At 35.9% G+C, this 26,531-nt stretch overlaps 2 protein-coding genes across 8 annotated transcripts in view; both read left to right on the top strand.

The window, feature by feature from the left end:
* The window catches only part of LOC306873884 (serine/threonine-protein kinase DCLK2-like), a 57,979-nt gene extending 41,451 nt beyond the window's left edge, over positions 1–16,528 (top strand). For 2 of the 6 annotated variants that reach the window (XR_013784534.1, XR_013784536.1), the window contains 12 exons: positions 452–536; positions 1,216–1,321; positions 1,653–1,710; positions 2,418–2,537; positions 4,440–4,586; positions 4,828–4,961; positions 5,057–5,134; positions 5,324–5,420; positions 7,750–7,830; positions 8,172–8,285; positions 10,199–10,283; positions 14,329–16,528. Coding sequence is in view for 3 of the 6 variants with exons in the window: in XM_079423411.1 (XP_079279537.1) it covers positions 452–536; positions 1,216–1,321; positions 1,653–1,710; positions 2,418–2,537; positions 4,440–4,586; positions 4,828–4,961; positions 5,057–5,134; positions 5,324–5,420; positions 7,750–7,836; positions 8,172–8,285; positions 14,329–14,625 (1,323 nt within the window). In the remaining 3 variants the exon portion in view is untranslated. Of the gene's footprint in view, positions 1–451; positions 537–1,215; positions 1,322–1,652; positions 1,711–2,417; positions 2,538–4,439; positions 4,587–4,827; positions 4,962–5,056; positions 5,135–5,323; positions 5,421–7,749; positions 7,837–8,171; positions 8,286–10,198; positions 10,284–14,328 lie in introns of all 6 variants that reach the window. The other 4 variants (XM_079423412.1, XM_079423410.1, XR_013784535.1 and 1 more) reach the window with 3 other exon arrangements.
* A 2,698-nt stretch (positions 16,529–19,226) lies between these two features.
* The window catches only part of LOC306873378 (protein FAM193A-like), a 30,166-nt gene continuing 22,861 nt past the window's right edge, over positions 19,227–26,531 (top strand). The window contains exons 1-3 of one of the 2 annotated variants that reach the window (XM_079422631.1): positions 19,227–19,548; positions 22,224–22,292; positions 22,589–22,828. In XM_079422631.1, the coding sequence (XP_079278757.1) occupies positions 19,405–19,548; positions 22,224–22,292; positions 22,589–22,828 (453 nt within the window). In that variant the 5' untranslated portion in view covers positions 19,227–19,404. The remainder of the gene's footprint in view (positions 19,549–22,223; positions 22,293–22,588; positions 22,829–26,531) is intronic. The other variant, XM_079422632.1, reaches the window with a different exon arrangement.

Genomic DNA, 26,531 nt, shown 5'->3' with positions numbered 1-26,531 from the left:
AATTATCAAGGAAGAACAGAAACAGGTGTGGGGCAATCACATGCAGGGCTGGGGACACATTAACTACTAATTAAAGGGACGAGGATGGCCAAATAGGGACACGAGAGGAAGGGAAACACAAGACAAGGACTGACAATACTGATGTACTATTAATCTAAAAAAATGACTATGATGGTTAATGCCCTTCTATGAATACGTTTACTTGCTACTACTTACATTTATGCTTGGCTACATTTGATGTTTTGTTGATTATGGTTCATCTGATTGGGGGGAAAAAAATCACTCTGTTAATGCATTTAATATCAACTGCATAAATATCATACTTTTTTTTTTTTTTTTTAGTTATATCGCCCAGCTCTATCACCGTAGTATGTAAATAAAACATCTATAGCGCTTTTAAGGAGTTCTAAATGTTTTTGGTCTTTGTGACTTATTTTGTCTTTATTTGCAGATTCCAGCACATCACTCCTCTGCAACCAATGTGAACGGCTCCTCTGAGACTCCCCAACAACACAACAACAGTGTGAGCCCTGAAGGTAAACATCCATTAATCACTTTCATGCACCCACTCACCTTGGATCTGTGTTTCAAGCCCAGAAGTCCCCAAAGGGCATTTCAGGGGTATGACAAGGTTTGGCGGTGTAAGTGCTGACACATGCCACTCTGTGCCACATTTGCTCAGGCGCTCCTCCACACACTCTCCCACACTTTCACACACACTGTGGTGGCAGTGTATGAGCAAACGTCCCTGCTCAGCAGCGCATGAGTCAGAATGACCTTCAGCAATTTTCTGCATAGTGCAAATTTAAACTGTTGGATGCGGATGTTGGGGCTAATCTGTTATTTGGGTTTTTTACAAAACATTCCTCTGCCTCATTGTTTTTACCTTAGTTTTGATCATGTGGTATGACAATTAGGTAACACTTTATTTTAAGGTCTCTTAACTAGTTGCTAACTAGCATGCATATTAATAGAATATTAGCCATTTATTAGTAGTAATTAAGCACATGTTAATGCCTTGTTCTACATCCCTAATCCTACCCAATACCTAAACTTAACAACTACCTTACTAACTATTAATAAGCAGCAAATTAGGAGTTTATTGAGGGAAAAATCATAGTTAATAGTTTATAAGTGTTCCCTATTCTAAAGTGTTAACCGAAAATGATATTCTTTCAGTTTGATGTGTTAAATGCATTGGTATGTTCCCTTTAGTTAATGGAAACAGGAACCTTGCTGCTTCCACAATTATGGACAAGTACAAAATTGGCAAAGTTATAGGCGATGGAAACTTCGCTGTGGTAAAGGAGTGTGTCGAACGGTAAGAAAATTACTAGTTACAAGATGTTTTCTCTGTCAGAAAAAGATAAAATGGCTCATCGGGGTCAGTAAAATTGTGTTGCAGTGTGTTTGTTCTCCCTTCTAAGCTTGTTATTGTCATGATCTCTAATTAAAATACATAAAGAATACTGTGTACATCTAGATTCAGTTTTCCTGTTTGTATTTTTAGGCTAAAATGTTTAAAGGAAGATCTCTTGTGCTCTCAAAGGACATCCACTTTATAAATTGATTCCTGAGGCTCCGAATGCACTCAAAACAAACCATCATTAACCTCCTTGAAACAAAGTCTATTGTTCTGTTTCTTTCCACAGATCCACTGGAAAGGAGTTTGCACTGAAGATCATTGATAAAAACAAATGCAGAGGCAAAGTGAGTTGGACTTTTTGCAACACCAGCCAATGGAAAGGGTGAATTGAGAAAAAACAGCTATAAATATTCCTTTACCAGCCATGAAACGGTTTAGCATAGTTTTATTGATAATATATATATATTATCCTTATGACAATGCAATTATAACTGTTTATGAGTTTTAAGCACTGGCTGTAAGGTTGGGTTATTGCAATGCAAATTATTTACGCCTCAGTGGTCTGACATTTTTGGCCCATTTAATATGTCTGATTAGATTATATATTGTATGCATTGTCATTTATCCAGCATGCTGCAGTTTTTGCAAGTCGTGGGAGAAAAGGCCTACAGATGAGACCCAGTTTATCCTTAATTTGTTTATATATCTCCCTTCATTGGAATGGTAAATTGTCTCCCCAAACTGTTGCAACAAAGTTGTAATGTCATTGTATGCTGCTAAAGCAAGACTTGCTATTTAGAAGGGGTGTTCACATACTTTTGGCCATGAATGAATGATATGTAAACAGCAGTTATATTGGTGGCCAGTGTCTCATAATCTAATTTCAGTCTGTGCTTTAACCAAGGAAGTTAGTTTCCTGTTTGCCTGGTTTCCTGCAAGAGCAAACCTCAGGAATTCATGCAGATTTATGCCTCGGCAGCTAAAGACAAAGGGCTGCTGAGAGTTGCTGTACGGTTTGGAATTTGTTGTGACACATGCTTTAAACACACAGGAGCACCTGATCGAGAACGAGGTGGCAGTGTTGAGGCGTGTTAAGCATCCTAATATCATCATGCTGATTGAGGAGGTGGATACGCCCACTGATCTCTATCTAGTCATGGAACTTGTGAAGGTACTGTTTGTTAGTCATCTCTTATACGGTCTGATACAGTTTATACATCTCTCAACATTGCACACTTGAGCATGTTCTTACCACACTACAGTATGTTGCATTTTTATAAACAACATAAAATAAATATTGATGAAGAAGATTTTCTTGATAAATACATCTGGTGTTATTGTGCATGATTATTGTGTACACTGACAACAAAATGTGTTTTCATTTTCTATTATAAAAATATAAAGCTTCTGAAACTTCTAAACATTAATATTATATGTAATTCTTCGATTTTTAATATACATAATTTCCTATTTATTTTGTTTTTATATCAGACACTACCATTCAGAAATTTGGCTTTAATGCTTAACAAAGCTGCATTAAATTGAAAAATACAGTAAAAAGAGTACATTTCGGAAATATTAATACAATTTAAAATAACTTTATTTTAATTTACTTTATATCAATATATTTTATTATTTTTTATATTTTACAGTATATATTATAATGTAAATTGTTCCTTTGATGGCAAAGCTGAATATCTATACACATTTTTTTAGGATACTTTAGAATCATTAATTTGAGTAAGTTTTTTTTAAACAATATAAATGTCTTTTAACTTTTGACCGGTAGTGTATGCATGAATTAAAACTAAATATAATACAATATAATATAATATACAGGTGCATCTCAAAAAATTAGAACATCGTGAAAAAGTTTTTTTTTTTTGTAACTTGTTTCAAAAACTGAAACTTTCATATATTCTAGATTAATTATATGTAAAGTAAAACATTTAACAATTTTTAATTTTTTTTGATGATTAGAGGTTACAGCTCATGAAAGTCAAAAATATAGTATCTCAAAATATTAGAATATCTCCTAAGATCAATAAAAAAAAAGGATTTGCAAAACAGAAAAGTTCCAGTTCTTTAAAGTATGTTAATTTCTGCACTCAATACTTGGTCGGGGCTCCTTTAGCACAAACTCCAGCATCAGGTGTGGCATAGAAGCGATCAGCCTGTGGCTCTGCTGAGGCACTATTGAGCCTTCAGCTCGTCTGGATTGTTGAATCGACTGTTTCCCCTCTTTCTCTTGAAAATATCCCATAGATTCCATATTGGTTTCAGCAGGTCAGGCATGTTGGCTGTCAAATCAAACAGTAATATCATGGTCAGCAAACAAGCCCTTTCCCTGAAGACGTCTGAGCGTGGTGACTCTTGATGCACTGACTCCAGCTTCAGTCCACTCCAAGTGAAGCTCTCCCAAGTGTTTGAATCAGCTTTGCTTGACAGTATTCTCAAGCTTGCGGTCATCCCTGTTGCTTGAGCACCTTTTCCTACCCAATTTCTTCCTTCCAGTCAACTTTGCATTTCATATGCTTTGATACAGCACTCTGTAAACAGCCACCCCTTTCAGTAATGACCTTCTGTCACTTACCCTCTTTATGGAGGGTGTCTATGATTGTCTTCTGGACCATTGCCAAGTCAGCAGTCTTCCTCATTATTGTGGTTTCAAAGAACAAGAGATACCCGGAATGTATACTGTATGGATGATCATTTACTGAAACTCAACTGTCAATATTCTAATCTTTTGAGAGTCTGGATTTTTGACTTTCATGAGCTGTAAGCTCTAATCATCAAATTAAATGATTAAAAAAAAAACTTTTGAAATGTTTTGTTTTACATGTAATGAATCTAGAATATATGAAAGTTTAACTTTTTGAAATGTAAAAAAAAACATGATATTCTAATTGTTTTTTAGATGCACCTGTAATTTATATATATATATAAAAAATATTAATTCAATATTATTGTCAACATTTCAAATATACATTCAATATTAATCTATTTTTTAAATTGTGTTTTATATAGAATACAGAGATTTTTAGTTATTTGTATTGACATCTGTGTGTTATAGGGTGGAGATCTATTTGATTCAATCACCTCCTCAACAAAATACACTGAAAGAGATGCTAGTGTAATGGTATTCAACCTGGCGGCAGCTCTCAAATATCTGCACAGAATGTGTATCGTCCATCGAGACATCAAACCTGAGAATCTGCTGGTATGCACATATACACAGACAAACATATCTTCAAAAGAGACATTAAATATACAATACAGGTATATACATCACCTACACACCTTGCACAGATATAATAAATCTGAAAATACTTTAGTTCACACAACTTTATCAAACTTTGCACGTTGTACATGGAAAATGACTTAAGGTATGTCAAGAAGGAAATAATGTAAATCCGGGTGGATAAAAATAATCCTTCTGCCTTTCACTATGTGTGTTGTAGGTGTGTGAGTATCCTAATGGTACAAAGTCCTTAAAGTTGGGTGATTTTGGCTTGGCCACCGTGGTTGAAGGGCCGCTGTACACTGTTTGTGGAACACCCACTTATGTTGCCCCAGAAATCATAGCAGAGTCAGGGTAAAAATCATTGATTGTTTTGTTTTTATATCATCATTGTTTTGCTGGGGGCTGAATGTTATTAACTGTGTCTTCTTCTCTGTCCATCACCGCAGATACGGGCTAAAAGTGGACATCTGGGCAGCTGGAGTAATTACCTACATCCTCCTATGTGGCTTCCCACCATTCCGCAGGTACCACTAGATAGTACCTGCTCAGTCCTTCATGTTAATAAACCACAGTGTTTAAAATCTAATGTTTAGTCTCATATTGCATATTGCTCATGTTTTGTATATATTGTTCTCAGCAGTTCATGAAACATATGTTTTAGTACATGAAATAAATGTTTTTATTGTCTATGTGCTTGCCATTTGTTTTTGTAGTGAGAATGACCTCCAGGAGGACCTATTTGATCAGATCCTGGTGGGGCGTTTAGATTTCCCATCACCCTTTTGGGACAATATCACGGATTCTGCTAAAGTGAGTACAGAGAAACATATCGTGACAATAATCAAAGGAGTGAAAACACTAAAAGGAACTTAAGAATTTCCTAAAAAGTCGAATTTGCTAGAAATGTACTCACCCTCGGGCCATTCAAGATGTAGATGAGTTTGTTTCTTCATTAGAACAGATTTGGAGAAATTTATCATTACATCACTTGCTCACCAATGGATCCTCTGCAGTGAATGGGTGCCGTCAGAATGAAAGTCTAAACAGTCTAAACAAATAATCCACACAACTCTAACTCCACAGTGAGGCAAAAAGCTGCATGTTTGTAATAAATCCATAATTGTTTTTATATTCAATACATCGCTCTCAGCTAAAATGCTAGTCCTCTATCCATAATATTGCTTTCTCCAGTGAAAATGTTGTTTCATCTGAATCAGAGAAATATGCACTGAGGAAGCATTTGCAAATGAAAGCAGTCCAAAACTGTTTCTTACAAACATGCAAGTGTTTCATCTCACAAGACATTAACTGATGGACCGGAGTGGTGTGGATTACTTGTGGATTACTGTGATGTTTTTATTGTGATGTTTTAACTCTCGTTCTGACGGCACCCAATCACTGCAGAGGATCCATTAGTGAGCAAGTGATGTAAAGCTAAAATTCTCCTAATCTGTTCTGATGAAGAAACAAACTCATATATATCTTTTATGACCTGAGGGTTAGTAAATTTGCAGCAAATTTTCATTTTTGGCTGAACTATTCCTTTAGAATGCTTTAAAACACACTGTCTCACCCTCGCTCATTTATCTCACCATCTTTCATTCTTTATGCTGTATTCTCTGTCCTGACTATACCCTACTCTGTTTAATCCTCCTCACATCAGTATATCATCTCATTCACCCCATCCAGCTTTAGAACTGTTTTGCGTTTAGAGTTTCTAACATCTTTCTCTGCACCGAATAACAGAATTTTTGCTGTGTATCAAATGTGGACACACAGACATATTTAGATCTTTTTAATGGAAATCAGGCCAGTATCTTCTTTGTCGGGTCTTAAATAAGCCCCATGTGTCATAATTTCTATCAAAATTCAAATTCAGATTTTGAAAAGAAAACAAAATCCAGAAACATTTGATCATATCATTAGGACTGAGACTAAATGTCTCACTAAGGCTAATGTCTTACAAACTAAATTACAAACTAAAGGTCCTTTTCTGAAATTTACCATAATTCCTTAACTTTAAGCACAAAGATTTAATATAACAGCAAGGGCGTAGAATTTAGTAGGGACTTGGGATTGCAAATCATTTGATTTAAATCGGGACTTCGGAGCGGATTTGTGAATCATTTAACGAATTGAATGATTCACGAAACGCACTCCGAAGTCCCGATCTGAAATTATGGTTCGCAAATCCTTATTTTCAGTTGCGTTTCCTAAAACCATCTTCAGCTAACTATGGTCCCAAGTTCCATTGAACTCTATTGGTAACGACAGAACTTGTGACCATAGTTGCTTTTGGGAAACACACCCCAGATCGAGACTACGGAGAGCGGGTCACGAATCATTAGATTTACATCGGAATTTTGCATATTGTGAATCATTTGATTCAGATCAGGACTTAGGAGCACGTATCGCAAATCATTTGACTTAGATTGGAACTTTGGAGTGAGTTAGTGAATCTTTTGATTCAGATCGGAACTTTGGAGAGGGTTCTTGAATCATTTGATTCAGATCGGGACTTTGGAGAGGGTTCTTGAATCATTTGATTCAGATCGGGACTTTGGAGCAGATCTGCGCTCTGAAAGGGATAATTCACCCAAAAATCTAATTTCTGTCATTAATTACCCTCATGTCGTTCCAAACCCGTAAGACCTTCATTCATCTTATGAACACAAATTAAGATATTTTTGATGAAGTCCGAGAGCTCTCTGTCCCTGCATAGACAGCAATGCAACTGAAATGTTCCCAGGCCCAGAAACGCTGTAAGGACATCGGTAAAACAGTCCATGTGACATCAGTGGTTCAATCGTATTTTATGTAGCTACGAGAATATTTTTTGTGTGCAAAGAAATAAAAATAACAATTTATTCAACAATTTTTTCCCCCCGACTCACCCTGTGCCTCCATTAATGAGAACCACAACTACGACTAATTTGTCCCTAGCAATAATTTTGATCAAACAATTAAATGTCTTTTGTCTGCCGTTATGTTTCCACCAATGCCAGAATCAAACCTACACCCTTATTTAACAGTCTTTGTTTCCTGTCCTTTTGTGTACCTTTTCTGTTTTTATGCTAAAATGTAGTAAACTTTCTTGAAGTCTGTTTATTGAAAATATGATCATGGTGTGTTTGTACAGGAGTTGATTGGTCACATGCTGCAGGTGAATGTGGAGGCCAGATACACAGCGGAGGATGTGCTGTCTTATCCCTGGGTCACGGTAAATGTGTGTGAAAAGGTTTAGTACTGTGTGTGTGTGACTTTGGTAATGCATGTGCTACATTACAGTATCAGATTTCTATTTATAAAATATAATACACCAAAACGTATTTTAGGCATTATTGCATGTTGAGTAGCATGATTGGCCACAAGGGATTCACTCGCATACCTACTCATAAAACATTATTTGTGTCATTTGAGCTGTATTAGAGGTGGTTTTGATTTATGTTTCAAATTAATTTTCTAACTGAAACCTACAATTTAGTCTGAATGCTCTGGAGAACACAGTAATATTGCTCACCATTAGATTGGCCTATCCTAATCCACTTCAATAACCAACAGGAGGATGCTGCAATGGGAAACAATATGAAGATGGAGGTGGCAGGTAAACTCAAAAAGCACTTTAACTCTGTGCAGAAACAGAGCAACACTTCCCCAGGAGTCTCTGTTATTGTGGTGAGCACACACACACACACACACACACACACACTCACACACAAATGAGAAACAGTCTGCACATAATAAATTCAGCTGCTGTCATCTGTTAATATGCTATACGCTTAAACAAATTAACCAAAGTCATCCTCTCAGCCCTAATGATTAGTACTTGGATTACACATAATTCCGAAGCATAGCCGTCACTGAATTTATAGCCACTGTAGACACCGGCATCAAATCAATCGGTTCATCTCCCTCAGAGCTCATGACTTACATAACTGCTAAATCTCAGGAAATATTAGAGATTATTGCATTGTAAGCAAGCACAGGACAAAATATGCCTGAGCTATGAATTTGAAAATGAACAAGAGGGTGGCTAACCGCACACTGATCCACTCGAGACTGAAAAAGTCTACAAAAACATATTTTTTTATTTATTTTATAAATTGCATTGTGCAAAAAGTGCAAAGTGCATGTGAATTAAAAACAGATGGACACGAGCAAGCAGACGTGCTGAAATGTCTGCACTTTTTGCACGATGCAATTTATAAAATAAATAAAAAAATATGTTTTTGTAGACTTTTTCAGTCTTGAGTGGATCAGTGTGCGGTTAGCCTCCCTCTTGATCATTTTCAAGTATCCTACTGGCTCTATGCACCTGCAGTATGAGGACTTCATTTTTGCTGTTTGGAGCGCTACGATTTTCTCAAGAGCTATGAACTTGGACATGACTTTAGAAAACAGCACATCAGGCACAAGTAAAAAAAAATCACATTGATTTGATTATAAACGATAATGTATAAACCTTTCAACAAAGACATACCATGAGTAGTGTGATTCAGCTTTTGAAAATCTTTGTTTAATAGCCAAATTGATGGATAAAATCGACACTACCCATAATAACCAAAACAACCAAAGACTTGTATACATTTGAATATACTGTTTTATGGTTATATTTAGTGACTATAAGTCATTAGTTGTCTTGCTCAACAAGGCTGCATTTACTTGGTCTAAAATACAGCAAAAACAGTAATATTATTACAGAAAAAAATGAAAACAGAAATATTACTACTAATTAAAATAACTGTTTTCTTTTTGAATATATTTTAAAATGTAGTTTGTTCCTGTGAGGCAAAGCTGAATTTTCAATAGCAATTACCGCAGTGTCACATGATCCTTCAGAAATCATTCTAATATGCTGATTTGATGGTCAAAAATACATATATTAGAAAATATATGTTAAATACAGGGCTAAGCCCATTGGAAAAAAATGGGTGGTCAGTGTTGCTCTCCAGTGCTTGAAAATTGCTGAAGGACTTATCATAATCCTTTTATTGCTTGGCAGAATGTACTTTATGAGCTCAGAGGGAGACATGGTTGAAGCATTTTCAGCCATTTCCATCGTCATGTCTTATTAAATTCCCATCCCAGGTCACTGCACCATAAACCCCTCACTGCCAGACTTGTGTCTCAGTTCTTCTCACTGTCATTAAGGTTTACAGTGTTGTCACTGTCTGTCTGCATTGCCATGATCAAGAATACTGACCATCATTTATTGTTTGGACTTGACCCCATCATGCAGAAAGGAAATTTAATTGTTCATATTTGAAATTAAGACCTCAATATAAATAACTGCATAATAACTGGTATATTGAATTTCAATATAATAACTGGTATATTGAATATTTATTATATATTTGCATTGATTCTACTGACGTGAGTTTCAAATTGAATAAACATTATATTATTAGACATTAATTTAAGAGTAGTATAGGAAGCATTTGTTTATGGCATCATTTTCCTTTAAGGTACATTGTAAAAACCCTAAGCTTTTTAAAAATCTAAGGTCCTTTTTTGTTCACCACTCTGCTTGAAAAAGCAGCAGTAGGGACTCTGGCTAAATGTGTATTGATGTGAATCTCATTTGACAGTTTGAACTGTAAGGGCAGGGCTGTATTATCTACACCCCTTCTTGCTCTCCCAAGACCCGAAGTGATGTCTACCACTGGATATTGGGTATTTGAATCCAAACCTAAACCTCTTTTTAATGAGCTTGAGTTCTTTTGACTATACTAAAATCTAGCAGTTTCTGCACTCTGATTGCCTCTTATTCCCTCTCACTGGGTTTTTTCAGAATTTGCTGGTCTTGCATCTAATTCTAGACAACAATCATACCATACCTCATGTCCCAACCATAATCTGGTCCACTTTTTGTCTTTCCATCTAATCATTCCACTCCATGTTCATGGTGGCTCATTAAATAGCTGTGATATTCTGTGCTATATGGCTTCTTTGCACATTATTGCTGTATATTGTTTCCTTCTGGGCTCTAGCAGAAAGGTTTGTATTGGCATGCATGCAATACTGACTGCTTGTAAAATTAACACTGCAATCCGATGGCTTCTCTCTTTCTCTGTTATCTAATCCAGAGACAGTTTATTTCATGGCAGCTGCCAACGTCCTCGAAATGAACCTCACTCTTAGGACCTTGACCATTGCCATCGAAATTTCAAAGGATTGAGAATATGAAACTCTGCCATCTTCTGGCAGTATCGTACTTTAATCATTTAAATGAATAAATCTAATGACTGGGAGAGAGAGATGCAAAATTATGTACAAAAATTGCCTTGGATGAAACATTTTACTCAAAGGTTTTATTTAGTTATTTAGATCTTTTTTTTTTTTTTTTTTTTTTTTTTTTTTAGATAAAATTAGGATTTAGCTGTTTTTCATTTCAATTAATTGTTTTATTTTCATTTTTTTTTATTTGATTTTATTTTTAATTTTATAGCTAGTATATTTAGATTTTTTAATAGGGTCCAGACACATCCTATTTTTTTTTTCAGATTTCTTTACAATAACTGGTTTTGTCCACAGCTGAGGAACGTACCAAAGAATCCAGATCATGTCAAAATTTAAAGGAATAGCTCACCCCAAAATGAAGCATTTGCCAATTACTCATGTCATTCCAAATATGCTGAAAGAAAATAGTTTTTTTTTTTTTAAAGAATTTTCATATGCGTATTCTATCCGTTGTTAGTCCGGTTTTACCAAAAAAAAATCTATATGGATAATTTGCTATATTCCAGGCAGAGGTGGATGATACAAAAATCAAATACTTGAGTAAAAGTACAGATACTCTATTAAAATATTACTCCAGTAAAAGTATTAATGACTCCCTTTTCATTTTTACATGGCTAAAAGTACAAAATTACATGACTTTTAATGTACTTAATTAAAAGTACAGACTGATGAATGTTTATTTAGCAATTTTATGTACTTTATACTACTGCTAAAAATACATGTCAGACACAGATAACTACTTCTTAAAATTACTGAGAATTTAAGTGAAAAAATAAGAAAATATACCATATAGTTTATGAAAATTAGGAAAAGCAAAATGTGTGTTGCCAAATATAAATATACAATAAAAAAAACAGATATCACATTGGGCAAAACGTGTTAAGAGGAACTATGCAAATATGACTTTTTACATCATAAAAAGGGTAGATAGATGGGCAGTAATCTGGTTATTTTAACAGTAGTTTTTAAACCCCGTCCAGATGGGATACACAAATATGGACATGTCCACATTAGAGGTGCATGATATTACCAATAGACACGATTAACCAAAATTTGTCAACAGGTAGAGATTATCGTCTCTTATATGCTCAAGTTGCTGTGCTTGTGGTCATGAAAATTTACAATTTGCATATGTTTATAAGCACTTCGGTTTAAAAACAAGTGATTTTAAGTTGTTAAAATGCAATTAGCAGAGAAAGTGTAGTAATAAGAAAAACATACTGTCCATCCATGTATTCTGAAATGATAGCTTTGTACAGACCAGACTAAACTTTAAGCTGTTATGCACTGATAATCAATAACAAATAAATATGGTGCCTATGTCATGTGTTTGACATCAATAATTTTCTCATTTCTTGTAACAAGACGTCATTACATCAAACTTAGATACAAAAACTGATCATATGTCTTCAGAAGATTCAAATGGACTATATTTACATGATTGTATTGTGCTTATTGTCCTTTTTGGAACTTGACAGCTTGTATGAATAAGAAAAAAAGTATCATGCGTATTTGGAAGAATATGAGGGTGAATAATGTCAGAATGTTCATTTCTGAGTGAACTGCCCCTTTAAGTGGCTATATTTTGCTTTAATCAGGCAAACTGAGTGTTTCTGAAGTAGTCCTTGTGAAATGTTCCTCAGCTGAAGTATTAGAGGTTATGTTAGTGTTGTGTATGAATTTGTGCTGTATGTGCTCTGTGAGTAAGACTAGTCTCTGTCCTCTGCTTCTGCTCTCCCCATGGCATTGCTATCCTTTGACTAGCTCCAAGGCAATGGTATGTACTAACACTAACTGCTATGCTCCTCCCTCCCCGCCTCTGTCTCCTCACACATACACTCTTATACTGGGAGAAAGTGACAGTAACATCACTGAAGATAATTATTTTCCCCTACAAGACATGGAGAGTTGTCAGATTAGAGAATTCTTGATTCACTTTATTTCTGTTATAAACTTCAGTGGTGTTTTTCACTCTCTGCCATTTTCCAGTCTCTTTTACTGCGGTGGTCTTCTCCCACCTGTGACGTGATCAATAGCATTGACTTTTCAGCGAAACCAGGTCATGCATACTGTCTTTTATATATCTTAGTTTGAACATGTTTCTTCTTAGAGCTATGGGGAAAACACTGAACAACTTGCTTTATTGCTTAAAGGGATACACTAAATTTACTTTGTACTTGTAAAATGTACTTCATTTACTCACCCTCATGTTGTTCATGTGCCTGCCTCTTTTCTGAAGAACACAAAAGATGATATTCATTTGTGTGTGTGTGTTTTATTCAGTAAATGGGAGATTGAGGACATTTTTTTTTTTTAAATTATTTAGCCTCTATGGAGGCTGCCATCATGATAGTTTATCAAGATTGAGGAACATTTCTAGACTAAAGATCAAGATTATTTATAAGACTAAATATACATAATATTTTAGATTAAAATGTCAAATCTGGAAGTTATCGGCGTGACACTCACAGACACATAATTCGGACATTCTGATATGTAAAATTGTCATAGATTTAGCAAATTTCATGAAAACTAATAAGAACTCACCATGCACCCCTCAGATAAACCATCACCTGCAATGACCTTTACACACAGAAAGTAGTTTGAATTACTACTTGAATTAAGTTATAAAAAAAAGGGAACATTTTTGGAAGGGAAAAAAAGTGGGAACAAGTTTTGTTACACATACAATTTAATTGAAAGCTCAATTAAATATATATTTAAAAACAAAAAATGTAACTTTTAACTGCAAATTTTTTTTCAAATATGCAAAATTTTGAACTGTTGCAAAGTAGAGGGACACCATTTGGAAATGCAAATGAAAAATGACCCTAGCCATGGTCATGTGTGAATTTTCTACGGACACTGCAACAGTTGTGATATGACATCACACTCTCTTTTGAAAAAAACATAATTCAACATAAAATACTGTACATTTAAAATCTATACGCCAGCTAATCCACTTTACTGCAATCCTGCTGCAGATTTAAAGTTTGCATTCTTTTCCAGCTAAGAGGTCACACAATGACATATTAATCTTCGATTGGTTGAATTCGCGGGGCAGAGTTTACTAAACCTGAACTTTGGACAGCAGTGAAATTTGCATTAACTTGGGTTTCCTGTCTGCTGCATTCGCATTTATATGAATAGAAGTCAATGGAACAAAAAGTGTAGTGTAACTGGCCATTTTGTCCATACAGTGAAAGTTGTGCTGTGGACACTTTTCACAATATGTAGTTTTTGTGTTCCACAGAAAAAAAATAAAAATAAATTTGGAACAACATGAGTAAGTGACGACAGAATTTTCATTTTGGGTGCACTGTCCCTTTAAGATTAAACTGCTCTCTCTATTGACCTCCCAGATCATAACTTCATCTCACTTACTCTTTCCCTACTGAATTGTTTTCAGTTTAGTTTCCTTTCCAATTTGGGTGGGTGCACCTCATTTGAACAGTAACATATTGTGTCTCTCCTGTAGAACACAGCTCTCGATAAGGAACCCATCCAGCTTTCTCGCCGGCGTCAGGCCCGCAGCCCCCCTCCTCCAGGAAAGAGCCCTTCCCCCACCCACCCAGAGAGACGACGCTCCCATAGGGGACGCTCATATGTCCTTTTGGAGGACTCTCGGAGTGCTGCTCCCATTGAGCCTTTAGCCTCAACAACCCCCAATGCAGCATCAGCACCTCTGACCTCCCCTCACTCTGCCCCACCTCCCCACTTCCCAGAATGCAGTGCTGAGGCTGAGGCCAGCAAGGGTCTCCCGAAGGAAAAATAATACTACTTAAGGGAGACAATTTTAAATATAAATGCATTAATACATTATAGCAGCTATAGTGAAAAGGCTGGAATACACTACACTACTTTTTCCCCGATTTGTACAGTCTGGACGAGCATGTTGTCCAAAGCAAGAGATAGTCTGCAGATTTCACAGAAAATTGTGTATGATGAGCACATACTACAATTTCTTTATTAACAGATTCTGATTCTACTAGTTAAGAGAATAAGAAACATTGATATTTAGAACACACATATTGTTTAAATTTGTGTCTCATTGCAATGAGGTGCAGTTTCTGAGTGAGTGTGTTTTGTTCGGAAAGACTTAAAAGCAGGGTTGCCAGGTCTGCGAAAACAAAACTAGACCAGTGACTAATAAAAAATGGCCCAAAACTAGCCCAATAACCCTATTTCAAATATAAAAATATCCCTAAAATACATATTTTACAGTCACTGTTCTGTTATGCACAATTTCAACTTAAAAGTCACAATAAACAGTTTGTTTTCATAATAGAACTCAAAGGTTCCCTACTAGTTCCCCCTTCTTCAGAAAACTTAACATCTAGCACAGGTTATAAAATATTTCAATATAAGCATTGCAAATGTCATTATTTGCTCACCCTCAAGTTGTTCCCACAAAGGAAGATATTTTGAAGAATGTGGGTAGCCAAAGAGTTTCTTGTCCCCACTGAATTCCATATATATAGAATTTAGTTAGCCACATTATTCAAAAAGTCTTCTTTTATTTTCAGCAGAAGAAGGAAATTCATACATGTTTTGCAGCAAATTGATTTTCATTTTTGGGTGAACTATTCCCACAGCAACAGCAATTCTGCTGTAAAACGGTGGACATGGCAACCCTATGTGATCCTCAGTCTTTTATTACATGCTGTTTATTATATGAAGCCTAGTGTTTTAAAATCTGTTTTGTTTTTAAAAGTCATTTAGTGTAATCCAGCCTTTAACATACGTTCAGTACTGTCTGTGGTCGTCTGCTTGTCTCCCTACTTTCTTCTTCTTCCAGTTTGGCTTCCGATTCCAGCACCCAGAGTGGGTTTGAAAGCTTAATGTGTGATTGATTGCAATATAGGTGCTTTGGATGTGAAAGATCCACTCTGCTTTTGTATTTCCTGACATGGACATCTCACGTCCTGGTTCTGAATAGCTAAACACTTTTTAGGGTGGATCTAAACATGCTACTGGGAAAAAAAAAGACTTTGAAACTGGCAAGAAACTTGTCCTGCTGAAACTTGAAAGTACATTTTCTTGGAGTGTATGTTTGAAAATAAACTGCTTGACTTTTTGACTCTGCTGAAGAATCTCGAGAAAGCAATTTGCATTTGTTGGTGGGTGTTTTCTTAAGAGGGTGTGACTAGCACTACTCTGTTCTTGTTTCATTTTGCAGTAGTTTAGAGTTGCCTTCATATGAGCCAGCAATGCAAGAAATCTGTAGGGATTGTTGTTTTGTTCTTTCGCTAATTTATTTGTACAGATTAGACAAAATGTGAAATTGTATTTTAGAATAGTTTGACATTTTCAATCCAGAGTCATTGAGTGCACGATATTTTGATTTCTCTGTTGCAATAGTATTAGATTACAATCTCAAGTCTTGGATTTGTCATCTATTGTTCCATGTACTTCTCCTGTACTTGTTATCTCTTTGCTCAACATGGCACTGATTTCCCGAAACTGTCAGCCAGCAGTGAATGATGGAGCTTGTTAATTAAGGCATATGACATGATGCACTTCTTTTTTGACATGCGTTGGAGGTTTTGAGATATATGACAATATTCAGTTTTATTTCTGGAAGGCTAGATTTCATGTTTAATAGATGTCATTTTCTATTAGTGTTCTTTATCATCACATAATCAAAGTAATGCAATAAAATTATCTTGCTGTTGTTTACCCTTGTCTTGTCCTTATTATGGTATATGATCACAGAAAACCATCCAAAGTTCAGTTTGGATTTCTGTAGTCTAGCGACAAAACGGCAGCAATGCAACATCGCCATCTGCGGGTTGAAGGGCGACACAACATCGAATCAAGAGATTCAAAGTTTCAAACTGCAACAATTTTATTTATTTATTTTCTTTCATGTGTGGTCTTTACTAGTTATGATCTTATTTGTTTGTATTTTTTCACATTATGAGTCAAAATATTTTAATTACATTGATTAAGATAGTACCTCTTGCTAAAAAAGTAACTTTTTTTCTCTCTTAGAAATGGCAACAAAAAGTACAACTATAACAGCACTTTTAAAACATCAGTAATACTGCAAGAAATTGTATTGCATAATAATGAATTTGTTGCAAGAGATATCAAGTGGGCCCATATTGACAATTGCCCACCCGTTTATTCAATTTTATTTATTTATTTTATTTATTTGTTTTATGTATTTATTGATTGATTTACTTTTATTGTATTTTTTTTTTTTTTTTTGGTACAAACTTTTTAACTTTAGTGATGGCCCTGCAGCTCTTAAACTGTAATCGTTTATAGCTACATATAGCCGTTATGTGTCCGGATATTATGAAAAGGCCAAAAGTGAATAATATTAATCACAACATTTGTCAGATTTTTAATTTCATTAATATTTAATATATTTTCTAACACTGTTATCGTAGAATAGAATAGAATAGAATAGAATAGAATAGAATAGAATAGAATAGAATAGAATCCATCAAATAAAAAGGATAACATTCGGGGCCTTTAGACCCGTTACACTTCAATGAAGAATTCATCACATTTTAATCGTTTTTTTTCAGGATGGGTGACATTTGACTCGCGGATCACAGGTGAGGGCAGCAGATTCAGTGAAACAGCTGTAGCAGACACCACATTGATTAAAACATTTCATATGGAATACGGGATTCTGATTAGAATGAGCTATCAAATATTTAGTACAATAATGATCTCTAAACTGGATATTTCGCCTGCTATTTTACTTAATAGCAAGTTAGAATAGCTAATCATCGCCACCCAATGATTAAAATGATTACTGCGATTGACTGCTGTAATAAAAACATGTCTTCGGAGAGCTACGGCAAAGAAAACAACAACCATTGACCCCCCCCCAAAAAAAACACACCTGTAAGAGATTCAAAAAGTATCATGAGAGAGATAGCATAGAGCAAGACACCAGAATAAATAGAATAACAAAAAAGCAAGAGCTTCATTCATTTATGCTCGCATACAGAAATTATTATATAGAATTATTATAGAATTGGATTGTTTTTAACAATCTTCCATCACCACAGGCACAACTTATATCCAGTGGTGGAAATGGCCGAAATTCACTGTGTGTGGGGGGGGGTGTTGACAATGGTAATTTTAGATTACCTTTCGGATGTATTTAATCATAAAACCATTGATAATCTATGAAGACATTTATTAACAACTTATGTCATATTTTCTCTAAACCTTCATGTACATTAAGACTGTATTTCTGCCCAAATTAAAGATAGTGTGTTTGAATTTGTACATCTTATAATTATTATTAATGACCTCCTGCACGTGTTTAATAATAAAACAATATTTAAAAAAACATTGATTAGTGAAATGAACGAATGATTTCATAAAATATTAGAATGATTGTCTCTCATTGGCCTGATTAGCTAAGCCCTCAAAACACGTCTTATTTAGCGGTACAGTATTGCATGATTTGTAGATTATATTTAATAGTTTACACTTTGCAAAAACGTTTTCAATTAGTTTTAAAAGGTAACATAACATTACATTCTTAAGGACTCTACACTTACGTTTCTTTTCAGGAGCACTAGTGCTTCTACTTAAAAAAATAAATAAAATAAAAATAAATTTAACACCTTCTGATCAATGACAGAAACTAAACTTACTATTATGAGGTGATTTTTGACTCCTTAAAGTATTTTTTAAACCTTTGTTTAAAAAGGCAATTTTTAACTTTATTAAATGTATGCCATATGTTGTGCCAAAAATAGATTTATTAACTTTTTGTAAAAATAATAATAATGATAATAATTAAACAATAAATTCATTTAAAATAATAAGATACAGTCAGGAAGCCCTGAAATCAGCATCAAAAATTAATCTTTGCACGGAACAGAAGAGCACAAATGTGGAATATTTACAGACTTTTTAACAAGATGTGGCATTAATACATTTAATAAAAACAATGTTATGAGATTGAACATAGAAAAATTAAACAATTAAAATGAATACTTTAAAAATGAAACTCCCAGTAGGTGGCAGCAAGTCACTGTCTGTCACTGAATCATTCATCTAATCGATTCGTTCAAACGGCTGATTCATTAAGGAATGGTCTTTATGAATGGGTCATTGAATCATTGACTCACTAGATTTGTTCAAAAACAAAGATTCATTCATAATCGAAACAGCGCTGTTTGCTTGGAGATGCGCAGCGGCTCAGCTGTGACTTTATTTAATCAACAAAATAGTTCTGAACAGATCAGACAAGTGTTTCTAAAATGCAAGTCGCTTTATATTAACTTTTGAATAAACTCAATAATGTATAAATCTGTTGTATAAACTCAATTTCCCATAAGTCCAAGCGCATCATACGCTATTGCGTCATGGCGTAAACGCCATTGGCCAATTCCTGTTGAGTCGGCCATATTGGAATTTGAAGTCTGCTACACTGTGAGCAAGTCGGCAGGCTCTAGATTATATCTCTCAAATACAGTTCAATTTTACCCGTATTCGCAGCGCCAGAGCCAGGCATTGCACCCAAGACCCCGCTATTTGTAGACGGAACGCTGTCTGTGTATTTCGTGGGGTAGAAATGAGTCCTACAGACGCTAAACGCGGAGCGAAGCGCAGGAAGAATAAGCGGGGCGGCGGCGCAGGGAAGGCCGGAGCTCCGCCAACACCCTCCAGCAGCAGCGCACACGGAGACCCGAGCAGCATCCCTAACCTCAACGGAGAGGTGAGCGGCCCCTGGGGCATGCGAGGCGGTTGATGCGGTATCAGAGCTGAATGTGATGTAGTTTAGTCCAGACTCCATGATACTGCGGGCCTGGGAGAGCTCCTGTAGCTGATCTCACGTTTACAAATGCCTGGACTGATCTAGAGCTTTAATCTTAAACAGTACAGGTCTGGTCACAGAAACATGGCAGGGAAATAGTAAAGACGTGTGTAAAGCATATTTAAAGCGGTTTTATGCGGTAGATAAGTAAGTTTCAGTGATTTGTGTTGCTCGGAGTGATGTGAAGCTAACTTGTCTGCGTTAGCTGATGTGTTTACATGTGTATTTCAATACATATTTTACTTTGTTAACATTCCAACTTAAGTGGAGGAATAGATGCGGTCTTTATGCTGAAAATGCCAGTGTTTATCAACCTCGATCCGGTAATATTACCACGTATATCGACAGACCTAATGCTAAAGCCCACAGTGTGTTCAAATTATTCTCTTTACACATTTTTTAATTTACATTTTTAACAGTGTTCGACTTATTCATATTTAAACGTGTATTTACTTTGTTATTCAATAAAATTGACGGAATAATTGGCCTTTTGAACTCAATATTGTCAAGTTGGAACATACCGGAAGTGCTTAAAAATGTTCAACGTTATATGTCAACAAACCCTTTAATACGTCTGTCAGTGGTTTTGAATTGAGTCTTGTGCAAAGTTTGTGCTTTGGACATAGATGTAGTATGTTGTAATGTAATTTAGCCCAATTAGTTCTTAATGTATACTATATTAATAGACCTCAGTTTATCAGCTGCTTTGCTATTGTTCCAGTTGTGTATTCATGGTGTCCAGCTGTAAGAAGTGTCAGGGAATGAATAGGCCACTCACAGCACAGGGTCCAGCGTTCAGGGCTTTGTCAGAGACTTGTTCTTTCTGGTGGTACGCCTCTGTTTCCAAGGAAACCACATCTGTAGCTTAACAAGAGTATCAGTCTGTGTTGACATAAGCGAAAGAGAGCATTTCACCACTGGACTGAATTACAGCTCTCTTGTTTGCATGGGTTTTGTTTGGTTAATGCGATTTCAGCGACTTGAGGGCAAAATGTTGTGAAGATGACATTTGTTAGAAATCATAGACAGTTAGACATGTTCATAAGTCTTATATGTGTTAATGTTCTTTTCTCTCAGACTGAATATAGAAGCAAATTTTGATGCAAGGTTGTTGCGAATTGACAGCCAAATTGAACTCTTGTTAACTCAGGAGAAGCTGTGTGTAATCTACTGTACAGAGCTTGGAATTGTGACATTTTTGTGTTTAACAAAGCAGGTGCACAAGAAATCACATTCACCTTTTCTCGATAAAACTATCAATTATGATTAAAGCTGAAATGTGTTATTTTTGTTGTCATTTCCCAAACCTTTGTCCTCTGCCCTTAGTTGGATGCATAGTCAGTGTATCTGTTGGTCTGCTCAGGACAACCTAGCAGTGTTTGAATAATCTAACAACAATTGGCTTAAATGACTCTGCATGTTAACCTGAGATAGAGAGAAGCATTTTAACATATTAAAAAATGCACACATCAGCTATAAAGCAATTCAACGTTTTGATATTGTGGTCGTAACTGTCTTTATTCTCACAAACATTGATTTATTAAATAGCTGATAACCTGCTGGCTATTCAGACCTGTGTTAATAACCTGTATCAATTTTACGCAGTCTAAATAAAAATCTGAATTCTTCTATAGTTCAGTCACATATAACAGCTGTCACTTTTTTAAGCTTCTACAAATTATTTAATTCATTTTTTAAAGATTTATTAACAAATTTAGGATTGTCTTAATAGCTGCTTTGTCTTGACTACTAAATTACATAATTGTCATAGTAATTGTGGCTGGAACACAGGAAAGGAAATACACTGTGGTTTCCTAGCTTTTTCCTCAGGACCCAGATTTTAGAATGAAGATCAAGTAGCAACTCAACACTGTAAATAGCAAAAAACATGTTATTCCTTGTTATTGTGCAAAAGTAAAAATGAAAGACCTTTTACAAAACAAAAACAAATCAATAACAAACATCTAAGATACATTTTTATCTTATTTTGATGTTTTTATGACAGTAATTCACTACACGGAACAAATTTTGGTCTGTATTATTTGGTTGCTAACCTGTCCATGTTGGCACCTGCGTAATTTTTCTACCAAGTGACTGAGGAATTTGTGCCAAAATATTGTAAAGTTTGACACATTGCCTTTTAACAATAACATCAGCAACAAAAGATAAAGAGAGCATTTTTTTTTTATTTTGCATGATTATTTAACTTCTCTGTCATTAGAGATCCATTTTGGGTTGTGACCCATCAGTTAAAAATCTCTGCTAACAGGACACTGGAAAGGTGAAGTACGTTTGGACGGAATACTTTCTTCATATGTTGTCTTCACAGAATTATTATATTAAAAATAGGTGTTCTACTACTATCAGGAGTTCATTCAGGGACAGCTTTTATCCAGTGAACTGATTGCTGCATGGTGTTGCATTTAAGGTTTTTTCCTTGTGAGTATTGCTTTTAGGTGGCACTTTTAGCTTCGTGCTAAAGTCATAAACAACAGTGTGTATGTAATTACATTATTGTAATAAGTTTATAACCTTGAGACTTTGTAGAGTTGATTTATGGCCATCTTTCTCTTAAGGTTCCAGTCAATGGTGCTCCACAGTTTTCAGAAGGGCCAGTAAACGCTGACTTCTCAGGAGTCCTTCAGGTAACAAGGCAAATCTCTCACTTTGCAACACTTCTACAGTGCTCTGCCGTATTTGCATTTCCTCTGTGTGGTAGCACAGCTGTGATTTCCTGAAAGTCTGCTCCGCCTTAAGTTTAAGGTTACGTTTTTGAAGCGTATTCAAGCACTATGTGTCTTCTAGAGTGTTGTCTTCCATTGATCTCCTGTAGCGGATGGCCATTAGTGCAATTTGAGAATATTCGGTGTGGGCATTTTACGGTTCTAGCTGAAGTGAATGCAGCTTTCTCACAGTTTTTGTTTCGCTGTCTTTTGCTCAGACACCATTCACATTCGGGGTGAACCAGAGGGCCCCCTACACCACAGGTGACCGTTGCCTGCTGTGTCGCAGTGAGCGCAAGGACAGCATCTCCCAGGACATGGGAGGATCCAGTCAGAATGGCACAGCCCAGTCGCCCAAATCTTCCAACGCCCTTCAGTTGCCTCTGTACGTCTGCTCTGACTGCAAACGCACAGTGGAGAAGGATGATCGTCAGCCCCCTCTAGACCAGTCTCTGTTTGTATGTTTTCTGTTTTCCTTCAACACTTGCATGTTTTTCCTCTGCCTGTAGTCTTAAAAAACATAATTGGACAAATAATGAGTCTGGATTCCTGTAATTAACATGTTCATTTTCAGCTGAGTCAGAAGAGTGTTGACTGTTTAAAGGAATTGTTGGTGCTCTCAGTATTGTTTTCCTTAAAATGGTTTATCCCTAAAGCAACAAATTGCATGTCTCCAGTCATATCATTAGCCAAATAAAAGCTGTTTTATTTTACATGGATGAGGTTGCCTCATGGGGGCTGCCATGTTGAGCTCACACTAGTAAACCCCATTTTGTTTGACATTTGAGCTTGTGATATAAATGAATTTAGAGCCATTTGGAGTCAGTATACGTCTAAAGCCTGAGACACACTGCACAATTTTCGGCTGTCCCAGACGAAAGATTGGCATCGTGAAACAAGCGTGGCATTTTCTGTGATTGTGGCTCCTAATCGGTGGTTCTGTTTCGTGTAGTGAGAGATGTTCAAAAGACGGCCGTTGTCACGGTCTTGCGACCAAAGATAGCCAATGATACAATAGGGCTGTGTATTGGCAAGAATCTAGCGATACAAATAGTATCACGATACAGGGGTTGCGATACAATATATTGCGATAGGCGATATATTGGGATATTTCTTATTTTAGAAATAGGATATATATATTTTTTAGGAAAGCTGTCATTAAGAACACACCACCATATGCAAACCTTAGCAAAAAAATCAAAAATAAATAAAAATAGATTAACCAACACACTGCAGAATACACTGGGATCTGCATTTGCAATAATCAGTCCCTATAACATTCAGCATTATTGAACCACTTTTTGTGCAGTACGAGTAAAGCGGAAAATATTCAAGTGCTTGCATGATTCTTCAGTTAAATGTATGTATAGAATGTATTTTATAAAAAAACAAAAATATATATTTATAGACTCTACTTTAAAGGTTCACAGTTTGTTTACAATTGTGACATACAATGTCATAAGATTTGATCTGAAAAAAAAAATGACATCTGCTTAATATCAATGAAAAATAAAGTGTTTGCAGGATTCCTAAAGAAAACAAAACAATTGTAAAACAATCAAATAAATGCAGATGTTAAACATTCTCAGAACTTTTTAACTTGGATTTCACAGGTTTTTCAGTTTGTATTTATGTTCCGCGTGGAATCGCCGAGACCGCGATGCGAGCACCGCCCCAACTGCACAAAACACCCCCCAATTACGAGAGAAAGCTGCAGCCGCGTGGCGACTCTACCGCCTGCCGCACCCCGCGCAAAGTCTCTTCAACACGGGACGCGGCCATTAAGTACAATTATTTTTGCGGATGTTACCACAAAAGCCCAAATGGTGCCACACTTCAGCTTGGTACACCGAAATGAGAACTGGAACAATTCTTTCATCCGAACTTCTTTGCAGCGAACTAACACTAACATTAGTGGAGTGCCCTGATGCTAGTATTTCCTGTCACTGTTTAAGTTCAGAATATGAACTCAAAACTGCCATGAATCTTATGATATTTTTTTCTTTTTTTTTTAAAAATATCGATATTCCGTTTTGGAGAATCGATACAGTATCGCGATACTCACGTGTATCGATATTTTCTTATACCCCTACGATACAACATGATCATCGCAATGTGTTTGCTGTTACGATCCATGTTTACTGACCAACCAATAAAAATGTGACATGAAATCAACACGACATGGTGCTAAAACATAAAACTGCTTACCTCAAGCTCTTAACCCTTCCTCTTTCGCCGTTTCCACTTTTTTCTGCACACATAAAAACTACAACTGCTAAAGTGTGATTTATCATGCTCTTTTTGTTTACCACTAGCTCATGCTGATGACGTTTTATTCTTCTATAGAAACGTGTCAGTAGATGTCATCGTCGTAGAGTCTACACACATGTCGTAGCCAAGATTATTAGATTGTCGTAAAGTGTGACATGCAATGATTTTATAGGATTTCTAAAATCGTGCAGTGTGTCTCCGGCTTAAGATGACTGCCAGGGCAAGACGTTTACATTTATACATTTAGCAGACGCTTTTATCCAAAGCGACTTACATTGCATTCAAGTTACAGTTTCTACATTTTACCAGCTCTTGCTTTCCCTGGGAATCGAACCCATGACTTTGGCGTTGCTAGCACCATGCTCTACTATTTCATTTTCATTTAATTTTCATTTTAACTGGACAGTGGACATTGATTTCACAGGCAGATTGATGTGCTGTTTTCCTGTTGACATGTTTTTGATAAGTATGTTTTAGAGCAGAGCTTTCCAAAATTCAGAGGCATAAGGCCCCCCAAAAACTCACCTAAAGCTTCATGGCCTCTGATTTTTATCTTTGCACAATGACGTCATTTCACAGTGGTTCCATCAGTATTATGCACACGTCCACAAAAATATTTAAACCACAATATTGTTGTGAAGGTAAAATGATTAGCTATATTCTTTTCACAACTTAATTGCACCTAAATTCAAATTATTGTGTGTTATATTAAATCAAAATCTGTAACAATAGCTACATATACATTCAGGTCACAAATTGATTGCATTTAAATCCATACCTGTGTTGAACAACATTTAAATGACCTTACGACAGGTACATTCAAATTGAAGAGTGATGCGAAGGGTTTTTTCCCCTCTCTAAAGTTGAACTACTACTTGCATGGTATTCTAAAAATTCATGCGCGAGACACTGCAAAAGATGTGAATGCAATAGTCAAAGATTTCATTCTTAAGGTCATTGCACACCGAGTCCGAAATCACATTTACACACTGCCTCCGAAACGTTTGACCCTCATAAAAAAATTTGGATCAGGTTCGATTTTCTGCGTTTTCGCATCCGTAGCATGCATTTTGATAGGAAAGGATGATGAAAACGGAAAAACGCACCAGAAAATTTCGGACTCAGTGTGCAATGACCTTTAATCTTTCTTTACATAAAAAAAAAAAACCAATGGAAAAGCAGTGCAGTTGACTGCAATAACACATTCTGTGTGAATGACCAATGAAGGATTTGATGTCTGGCTGTAAAGATGCCAATTTAAGGTGGAGATCGGATTAGCAGAGAAACATTATTACCTTGTTAGAGAGCTCAGGGTCTTCAGAGGACAGGTGCAACCTGAACAGAAATGTATCTATTTGTTATGCAGTCAGATCCACTTGATGAGCTTGATGCATTGTCATACTCCACCCCACCTGGCATTGAAAATATGCATCCATCAGTGCATTTTGGAATAGGCAGGTGTTTGTGGACTTTGTCTGTAATCGTTTTTTATATAATGAACTGAAAACAGTTAGAAATAAGCAGTGTATCTCACCTTGTTACAATAATAATAATAAAAATAAGTTTTGATATGTACCATGGAAAAAATACGTTTTATGTTTTATTTGATTCAGCTTTGGCTATGGCACCCCCGCAGTACCTCTGTGGCCCACCGGGGACTGCAGCTCACAGTTTGGAAAGCTCTGCTTTAGAGCATGTGCTGGTGGATGCTTGCCTCGTTTCATGTGACTTGTTTTGAGTTTTGGAACTGTTATTCTGTTCCTAATCCAAACATGTGAACGTAAACAAAAAATAAATACATAAATGTATTAGCTTCTAAAAGATACATGGGCAATTTTAAACATGAATTTATTTGTTTGTTAATTTAAATATTTTTATTTATTTTTTGCT

Source organism: Barbus barbus (assembly GCF_936440315.1).
Source record: "Barbus barbus genome assembly, chromosome: 8".
In the NCBI taxonomy this organism is placed as follows: Eukaryota; Metazoa; Chordata; class Actinopteri; order Cypriniformes; family Cyprinidae; genus Barbus; species Barbus barbus.
The sequence above is the reverse complement of the archived record's forward strand: the minus strand, read 5'-3'. Positions and strand labels throughout refer to the sequence as shown.